Source organism: Monomorium pharaonis, chromosome 8 (assembly GCF_013373865.1).
Source record: "Monomorium pharaonis isolate MP-MQ-018 chromosome 8, ASM1337386v2, whole genome shotgun sequence".
In the NCBI taxonomy this organism is placed as follows: domain Eukaryota; kingdom Metazoa; phylum Arthropoda; class Insecta; order Hymenoptera; family Formicidae; genus Monomorium; species Monomorium pharaonis.
The window spans coordinates 11,766,702-11,776,435 of record NC_050474.1 but is presented as its reverse complement, the minus strand read 5'-3'; the positions used below and the strand labels follow the sequence as shown (position 1 = coordinate 11,776,435).

Sequence of the window (9,734 nt, the reverse complement as noted above, 5' to 3'; positions counted from 1 at the left end):
TTAGAGATGTTCAATATCAAATGTTATTAATATAACGAAGAGTTTTTCTTTCATAACGATAGGGAACTCGGAATTTTTTTTATCTTTAATTACATTATTAATTACGACAGATTTTTACTGATTGATTCAGAATAGATATCAAGAAAAATACAAAAATCTGATTGGTTTCTCTTTCGTAATCCATTACTTGTCTGAATAAAAAAAAAAAAGAATTTCAAGAAATGATATCATTGTCTATCGTTCTCTCGTTTCCTGTTAGGAAAGTATATTTTCTCGTTGGAATATGACAAAATATCTACGGAGACATCGTGTTTAATAGTTCTGTTGGAATATTTCGTAAACTTAAGTTCTCTATTGTATAATAACGAAAGAAAACGCTTTGTTGTTAACCATACTGGTGACATTAACATCTCCAAGTATAATTACGATTGTATCGTATAATTTAATCACGAAATCGTTAGATCAGGCATGATACAAGATATTTAAGGAAAAGAAAGAATCTTTCGTGAATGTACGAAAAACTTTTATTAATTTACTTATTCACAATTACGATAGAAATTAGATTATTTGTAGATTCCATAAGTATCTATCGCTTTCGCTCTTTCGACTTTCTTAATGACAGCAGTTTATTATGGTTTTAATTTGTCATATCTTTGCTAACTCCTAATTTGTCAAGTAATCGCGAATGTGCATAGCTGCCATCGCCACGAGTGTTGGCGCGATGCGATGAGACGCGAAGGCGGCGAAGCACAGGCAGCGGCACCGCTTCTCCTTCTTCCCCCCGCCGCCGGCAGCCAATGCTCGACACAGTGGGCCGCGCTACAGCTCGAGCGTCTCGGCTCTTCACACGGCGCGCTCTCATTCGTACAATTTGAAAAATTTATATCTCGATTATTGATAGACCTAACCCAAGACAATATTGGACTTTTATGTTCATCTCGATCCCGTCTATCTTTCCATTACGGGATGGCTTCCGATTACATTACACCCTGTATACTATCACTCTAAAGTCTAGAATAGTATACTACGACATGTACGACTTACGTTTTTCGCTGCCTTACTCTGCCTTTCTCTGTCCTGGAGATGCGGCAGCATACGTAATATACGCGATTTTATTAATTACGCGACGTGCGACATGTGTGACGTGCAACGTCCGACCATGGGCGGCATGGGCGCAGCCATGTCTATGCCGTTGAAATATGGCCGTACCTGGTACCCTGCGCAGAACTATCCCAAATTCGTCTCAAGAACGAGCATATCTTACATTCTTCCACCATGTATTTATGTAGCACATGAATCACTTTATTCCCCCATCGGGGGATTCAGTTGTCCTCCCATGGATTTATATTAATTAACACGGATTAAATAAACGGAGCGATATTACAAGTAAAGTAAATGATGTTATAAATAATGTGTTACTCTTTTCTTTGGTTAAATATACTAATTTAATAATCAAATTTAATAATTGATTGAATTTAGCTTCAGTACAAATGCATGTTAATGAATTGAATAACTCATTGTTAATATTGTTAAACATTAAAAAATAAAACTTATAAGGCTTGGTCAAAATTTTAGAAATCTCTACCCAAGAGTTCTCTTTTTTTATTACATTTTAATAATCTTTACAGCTGCTGCCGTATAGATGTAGATATTCTTTCATAATATTTATTAGCAAATTATCAAAATTTCTATCTTCGTTCTGCAACATCACTTCAAAATGGTTTTCATTTTCTTTATTTTGGAACATGTTTATGTTATTATGAGGGAGCGCCCCGATTGACCACGTTGCAATTGGCCACAACCATTTGCAGCAATGAATGCTTAGAGTTTTTCCATTGGACCGCTAATTAGAAAAGCGGTGGTCAATTAGGATGTGGTCAATCGGAGCGCTCCCAATTTTATGTGCTTCCACCTTAAGGGCCATCACACACAAAATGACATGAGCTGCACAAGCATAGCATAATGCTAAGACTCCATATATGCGGTGATCTCCGGCAAACGCATGCGGAAGGTGACTCCATATACGCGGTAGGTTTCACTCAAGTACGCGCGCGGTAGAGTCTAGCGCTACGCTACGTACGGAAATCAAAGTCATTGAAGATGCAAATGTTTTCACAATATATCGTGGTGTACATAAACACGATTGTATAACGTAACGATTGTATAACTTAAAATAAACGAATCTTTTTTAAACAATATTTTTCCTTTTTGAAGTGTGTAATTCTTTATTATTGTCATTAATGTCTTAATTTTAATAGATAAACGTGTAATATTACTAATAATTTATTATATTTTATTTAATATAGAATTGTTGAAAAAAAAATAAAATGAATTGCAATGAAGCTCTTGGGAGTGTCCCAGATGCGCACAGTAACAAACGGACACCACCAATCAGATTACTGAGTTGGTTAAGGTTAGGATGAATTTATAGAATTTGATTGGTGGTGTCCGTTTGTTACTGTGCGCATTTGGGACTCACTCAAGCTCTTGCCTTGCTATTGTGGCAAAAAAAAGACGAAGACGACGACAGGAACAAGAAAGGCAACAAATTAATAAGAGAAGAGCTCGATGATGGGTTCATCCTATAATAGAGCAACGATATCTTAAAGGTGCTTACAATAACCTTGTGCTGGAACTTCGATGTGACCTAGAGCGTTTTTTCAATTTCCATCGCATGTCACCTCTTCAATTTGATCAGTTATTAACAATGATAGAACTTATTATTACAAAAGTACACATTACAAGGGAACCGTTGCATCCAGCACTACGATTATCATTAACGTTGCGATACCTTGCATCTGGAGATAGTATGGCAAGTCTACATTATCTTTACCGCGTAGGTAAATCTACTGTGCCAAAAATAATTGCGGAAACAACGGAAGCGATTTGGCTGACACTACAGCCTCAAGTACTTCCTTCACCAACTGTAGAAACATGGGCTAAAATCGCAGAAGATTTCGAAAATAAGTGGAATTTTCCAAATTGCATCGGAGCAATTGATGGAAAACATGTTACTACACAATGTTTCATAAATACAGGATCAGCTTTTTACAATTACAAAGGCACATACAACACTATTTTAATGGGAGTTTGTGATGCTCATCTTCGCTTTACATATGTTAGCGTCGGTTCTGCTGGTAGAGAAAGTGACGAAGGAATTTTTCAAAATCTAGATTTTGGAAAATGCATGGAAACAGAAACACTGCCATTGCCTCCACCTAAAGCCTTACCGGATACAGATACTTACCTTCCTGCAGTATTTGTAAGTGATGCAGCGTTCCCATTATTGAAGAATTTGATGCGACCATATTCTGGTGCTAACTTGAGTCCAGAAAAAATTATTTTTAATTATTGCTTGAGCAGAGCAAGGCGCGTAATAAAAAATGCATTTGGAGTATTGTCAGCTAGGTGGAGAATATTTCAACGACCAATTGTTGCATCCCTTTCAACTGTAGATCGTATAGTTAAAAGTTGTGTGGTGCTGCACAATTGGCTTCGAGATGCGGATCTAAAGGTTTTACCTGGTCAGAGAAGATATATTCCAGTAGGATTTATAGATGTAGAAGATCGCTATGGAAATATAGAAATTGATCAATGCGATGCGAAGAACCACCTGGTGCACTTCGAGGTTTTGCACCAAATGTATCCAGAAACTCTGCAAATGACGCCAAAAGAATTCGAAATATCTACACAGACTATTTTATGAAGAAAGGTCATGTACATTGGCAGTGGAATAAGCTACCTGACTTTCAACGGGAAGCGTATATGCAACAGGTAGAAGGTAAAAATTGATTAAAAAACAATTTTAAAAAAATTTAATCGCTTAAGTTTTATTTTGTTTCTCTGCTACAACTTGAGAAAGCGCTTTTGTAATACAAGTGTCTTTAAACGTAATTTTACATTTAGATGCTGTAAATCCCACGATATAGACAAATAAAAAAGATCATCTGAATTCATGGTGTCGGTCGAAGTTCGTTTTTCCACCAAGTTTAAAATTGCCTCATCGACCGCATCTGTAGGCGTTTCAGACAATTGTCGTTTTGCTAAAAAAATAGTTAAATGAATATTAATATTATATCTATTTTTATTACATTTTCGTACTTATGTGATACCAGGGATCATACTCTCTATTTTTTTTATTATAGGGGAAAAAGAGGAAAATCTTAATGAAAAAAGGGAAGATTTCTGATGAAATAAGGGGAATTTTAATTGATAAGAAACAATTATATATAACGTAATGTTATTCTTCTTTAATAAAAATAATCATTAAAAAAAACAAATTTTGTTAAACAAATTAAATTCTTTCTGTGTGATGTATGTATTATACATATACACGCACGCTCAGCTTAATATCTTATAAACTTATATAATATCTTACAAACTTACATAAATTAATAAAAGATCCAATGTTATCGCAGTAAAATAATTAGTACAATTGTTTTATTTTATCACATTTGGATATTGCTTATTTTTTACTACTAAATGGGTCACTGACATTCTCACTAGCTTTAAATTTTTTATTAACTGCCCAGGTAGCAAGGTGACGTTAATACGACGTCAATAATTCGTCATTTAAGGTCGCAGACGTCATGTTACCAAATTAAGACGTAATAGTAACGTCATTTTTTGACCTATTAATTACGTCAGTCATTTATCCATCCTACAACGTATTTCCGACGTCATATTCTTGACTAATTAATAACGTCAGTTAATTGATCATTTTACGACGTATTAATAAGATTTTATTAGTGACTAATTACTGACGTTAACTATAATTCTTTGTAATAATTGACGATTTGACCTCAAATGACAAATTATTGAGGTCTAGTGGACGACACCTTGCTACCTATAACTATCATTATTTAAAGATTGGTTAATAAACAACATTATTAAAATTAATATAATATTTTATATAATTAATACTATCAATATTTTAGAATCATCCCCAGGCAGCACATAATATTTATGATAAATATTTATTAATATTTATTAATATTTATTTTTTCAAAATATTATATAAATATTTTACACATATTTTATATATACGAAGAAAAAAATCTTTATTCAACATATTAAAATATAGATTAAATATTTTATATAATATTTACGGTAAATAAAAGATAGATTTGTATAAGTAATATTTTGTAAATATTTATAAATATTTCATAAATATTTTTATAATATTTATGATAAATCTTTATGATTTGTCAAATCTAAGACCACAAAAATATTTATAAAATATTTGGATAAATATTTATAAAATATTTAAATAAATATTATAAATATTTTATAAATATTGCGTTTTGTCTGAGGTATAATTTAGCTTTATCAAAAAAACAGAGCAAAAACATATTTCTATAAGTTATTCCACATGTTATTTTGCATATGTAAAAATCAGGAAAAAAACTGTAAATTTATATTTATTTATAAAAATATTAGTTAACTACAAGTTTCATGTTTCTCGCATCTATTGAACTGATCTATAACAAATATGTATTCATGATCATCAAGTGTTCATGGATCATCACAAAGGGCTAGGTAGCGTACGATCTTCGAAGTCAAGCAACGTCGACGGCGGTTCAGAGTTGGATGGGTGACCGCGGAAGTTAGGCAATTCCAAATGTGACTATGGTGTGGTGAGTCGTGATGCTTGTTGAGAAACAACGTAGATTTTTTTTTACATTATAATTATGTTATTTCGATATTTTTATAATGCAAGTACTGCATATATAGGACATGTACCCGAAATATTTTCTAAAACGTCAAAATAACGGCTTTTACTACCTGGGATAGTCATAAAAATGACGTTAAAATGTCGTCTTTATTAAATGTAATCTAAAAACCTATGTTTTGTCATAAAAATAACAATAAAATACCGTCAAATGTACGATACTAGCTTCTTGAAAATGACGTCAATAATATGAAAATAATGACGTATTTTTGACGTCAATATATGACGTCGTTAAGATGAGACAAATGTACGTCAGTTTTACGACATTTAGACGTCATTTTATCTCGACATTATGACGTCTGGTTCGTCATAAAATGACTAAAAAATGCCGTCAATTAGACATCACCTTGCTACTTGGGTGTATTCTCTCTCTTAATAAGTTGAGATTTCCGTTTTTGAACTTTTCCTCTTAATTTTTCAACTCTAACTCTTTGTTCTTTCTCTTTATTTCGAAGATTTTCTAAACTCCCTATTAATTCTTGTAAAACTATTTTATTTGTGACGGACTTAGCTGAATTTTTCAGTAATGTTTGCATTTGTTCGGATTCTTCGATAGTTTCTTTATACGCTTTCTCTTCAGATATTAACTAAGATTTTAAGGTTTTTATGCTTTTACATTTTCTAATATAGATAATTCTTTTTTTTTACTTTCTTCCTCGTCTGCTTCTTGTTTTTTCTTTTTTTCTGCATTTCTTTTCTGCTCATCTAAGTAAGCGTAATATGAACAACGTGCATTTCGTGCAAGTTTTAAAAGTTCATCTGTTATCGATACTTTGTAAGGCATAGAATTAAATCCTTTTAATTCATCAATTACTGAAAATCTGGCATTAAATGTATTTTCATTCATATTTATTTTGTCTTCTAAGCTAATAATATTTGGATGATGTTTCCCAAAAAGTTTTCACATCACACGATATGTGCAAGCGTAGCCTGCGACAACAAAATATAGACCAACATCTGTGATTGGTTAGTGTCAATAGGCGCGCTCAACAGAACATACTGTGAGTAGTCAAACATGATTGGCTCTTACTATTAAAGCAACAAATCAACGTCAAATTTTAATAAGACAATGGGCGAGTTCAACAGATGGAGCGGATTAGTGATTCTTTACTGCGATTGGTTTCTGCTTCTAAATCCAACGAAGAACTAAAGGCAAGAACCAATCATATCAGAGAATCACTGAGCGCTCACTAATCTGCTTCGTCTGCTGAACGTGCCCGTTAATTCACCAGTTGTTAAAATAAACGCAACTATTTACAAAATTTAAAACTTTAAGCCCGTTAAGACACTAAAACTTTATGTGCCATGTCAAAAATAGAGGAAATAGAGGAGGGTTGTGGGATTTAGTGTAAAAAAGGGAACAGTAATGGAAAAAGAGGAAAAAGAGAAAAAAGAAGAAAGAGTACGATCCCTGTGATACATAATCTTCATTATTTTATAGAAAAATAAAATTTGGCATATCAATCAACTATTTTCTTTTTACTAATGCACTATATAATTAAGATATTTAAGTAAATCAGTTGTAGGATAGTACACTGCACAAACTGTTTTTTTTTTAATACTTAATTAAATAATTTAAAAATGTGATTTATTTTTAAATAAAGATACAATAAATTTACCTCGTTTTGCAGGTTGGCGGATTTGATTTTGTTGAGAATGGCTACCAGAATAGCTCTCAGAACGAGGGGAAATGCTCGGAGTACGAGATGGAGGTCTTGGAGGACAAAGCGAGGCACCAGAATCGCTCACAGAATGAGACGAAATGTTCGAAGTTCAAGACGGAGGTCTTGGAAGACAAGGCGAAGTACTATTAGGACGAGGCGAGATACTATTAGGACGAGGCGAAGCACTATTAGAAGGACGAGACAGCATACTTAACGGACGTGGTGAACAGAATTCTATTTGTTCTGTCTACCTCATATTAGTATCCCACATATTGTCTACTGTAAAATAATATAATGAAATTTTAAAAAGTATAATAAAATTTTAGTTAAAGTACGTATTACATAGAGAAAATTTCTATGTAGAAAATATTTTATGCGTATCATAGTTTCAAACCAGACTTTTGTATAGCTTGACTTTAAACTATGATACATGTAAAGTAAATTATGTATAAGGAATTTTTCTCTTTCTATAAAGAGTTATTTACATAAATATTTTTTACCATGAAATTCTTGTGTATTATACGCATTACGCACATATTCTTCTGTTTCAAATGTCTCTGATGGTGATGGCGTGTCAACGGATAAGGAACGTACAGGTTCAATACCAAAACTTAGGAAATTTGTTACAGTTCTAATTGAGAATTTATAAAACAGAAATTATTAGTTTATATAAAAGTATACTGTTTTTAAAAAAGAAAAATTGACGATTACAATCATGATTCAAATAATAATGAAACTAACATGATTTTGCTATTCTATCAACTACACCAAAATTATAATAATTTTACATTTGAAGAAAGTAAAGCTTACTTGCGAGGTTCCACTACATCCGATAAAAAATTTAAGTGTGTCATAAGTGGCCACGGGGAAAAATGAACAGCTGTTTGTCCACTTTTTGTTATGGATTTCTTTTTCTCCTTTATATACCAATCTCGAAGATTTCTCCATCGGTTCTTTACAAACTCTTCTGTTTAAATTTATCATAATTTTATAATTGTTAATACTATAAATTTTTTTATATCTAAGAACATATTTATAAATTATTTTAATTTTAGAAGTAATTTCATTTTGTTTTGATAAATATTGGCATTCGTTCAAGAATGTGGCTTATGATGTTAAACAATCATCAATTATAATAAAAACTCAAGAAAACTTTTCTGTATTTTTAATCAATGTTCTTCGATAAGGATCAGGAAGTTTATAATACATTTTTTTATAGAGACGCTAGAAATGTTTTTCAAACAATACATACTAGTCACATTTAGTTAGCCTTCCTTAGCCACTTCACACCACAATTTTTTTTTTAAAAACGTTGTCTCTATACTGTTTGTCTTTAAAATCCCATAATTGCGGCCGGATTCTGATGTAATAAATTATAAGTTCATTGACGTCCTCAGAATTATATTCTATACTACTTGATGAATTTTCATCGTGAATAAAATCCATGATTGATATATAGCCTCTTCTGTTTCGTATGATTTTAACCTACAAAGAGTCAGTTGTAAACATTCTAGTAGTTTTCGCCTTCCGAAAATATCCGATAGTTTTCTCAACTCTAGCCGATTAACGTGTAGTGCGGAAAAATTAAAATATTTTAATTTCAACGCAGTGCGGTGCGGCATGCTGGAGCTTGCCGGAACTCTACTTGCGCCTAGCTCCTGATTAGTCACCGCAACATTTGCCAAAACTTCACCGCGTATATGGAGTCTTCATAATCTCACGCAGTGCGGTGCGGCATGCCGGAGCTTGCCGGAACCTGATTTGCGCCTGGCTCCTGATTGGTCACCGCAGCGTTTGCCGGAGATCACCGCATATATGGAGTCTTAAGGGCCATCTACAATGGAGAGTCGTAGGCCGTAACAGTAGTCGTAGAAAATGTCTCCACTTCGTATTGCTTTACTGTTTACAACCTACAGCAGACATTGAGCCAATTCATTGCGTGCTTACGATGAGCGTTGGGGCATTCGGGATTAGTTTTTGGTCGCCTTTCTTTGATGGCCGGCTTGTATGTTATTGCTACGTCGTTTTTATTCTAGACAGCATTGCCGTAGTTTTAGTGCTGTTACGGCTAAAACACTCCATTGTAGATGGCCCTTTAGGGTGACGTCCCATGGAGCGGATTACGCGGAAGCGGAACGAGCGGATCACCAATCACGGAATCGTTTTGACTAAAGACCTATAATCAAAGATTCGCCAATGGCGAACACAATTTTGATTGGTCACTTGAGTCACATGGTTTATCCGCCATTGCGCACCCACGCTGGGCAAGGAAGAGGAGAGAGTGCTCTGTGTTGAGCAGCATAGGTTGAAGAAATATGTGTCAGAAATTATAAGGTAAT

At 33.4% G+C, this 9,734-nt stretch overlaps 1 protein-coding gene and 1 long non-coding RNA gene across 2 annotated transcripts; one reads left to right on the top strand and one right to left on the bottom strand.

Annotated features, from left to right (window-relative positions):
• Window positions 1-955: 955 nt before the first annotated feature.
• LOC105831598 (protein ANTAGONIST OF LIKE HETEROCHROMATIN PROTEIN 1-like) lies at window positions 956-8,540 on the top strand. Its single transcript, XM_036290753.1, has 2 exons — window positions 956-3,781; window positions 7,363-8,540. The coding sequence occupies exon 1, from the start codon at window positions 2,675-2,677 to the stop codon at window positions 3,704-3,706; it is 1,032 nt and encodes a 343-aa protein (XP_036146646.1). The 5' UTR covers window positions 956-2,674; the 3' UTR covers window positions 3,707-3,781; window positions 7,363-8,540.
• LOC118646883 lies at window positions 3,839-7,437 on the bottom strand. Its single transcript, XR_004964288.1, has 2 exons — window positions 7,351-7,437; window positions 3,839-4,043 (listed from the first exon to the last, which is right to left on the bottom strand). It is a non-coding gene; the product is annotated as an uncharacterized LOC118646883 (long non-coding RNA).
• Window positions 8,541-9,734: the final 1,194 nt, after the last annotated feature.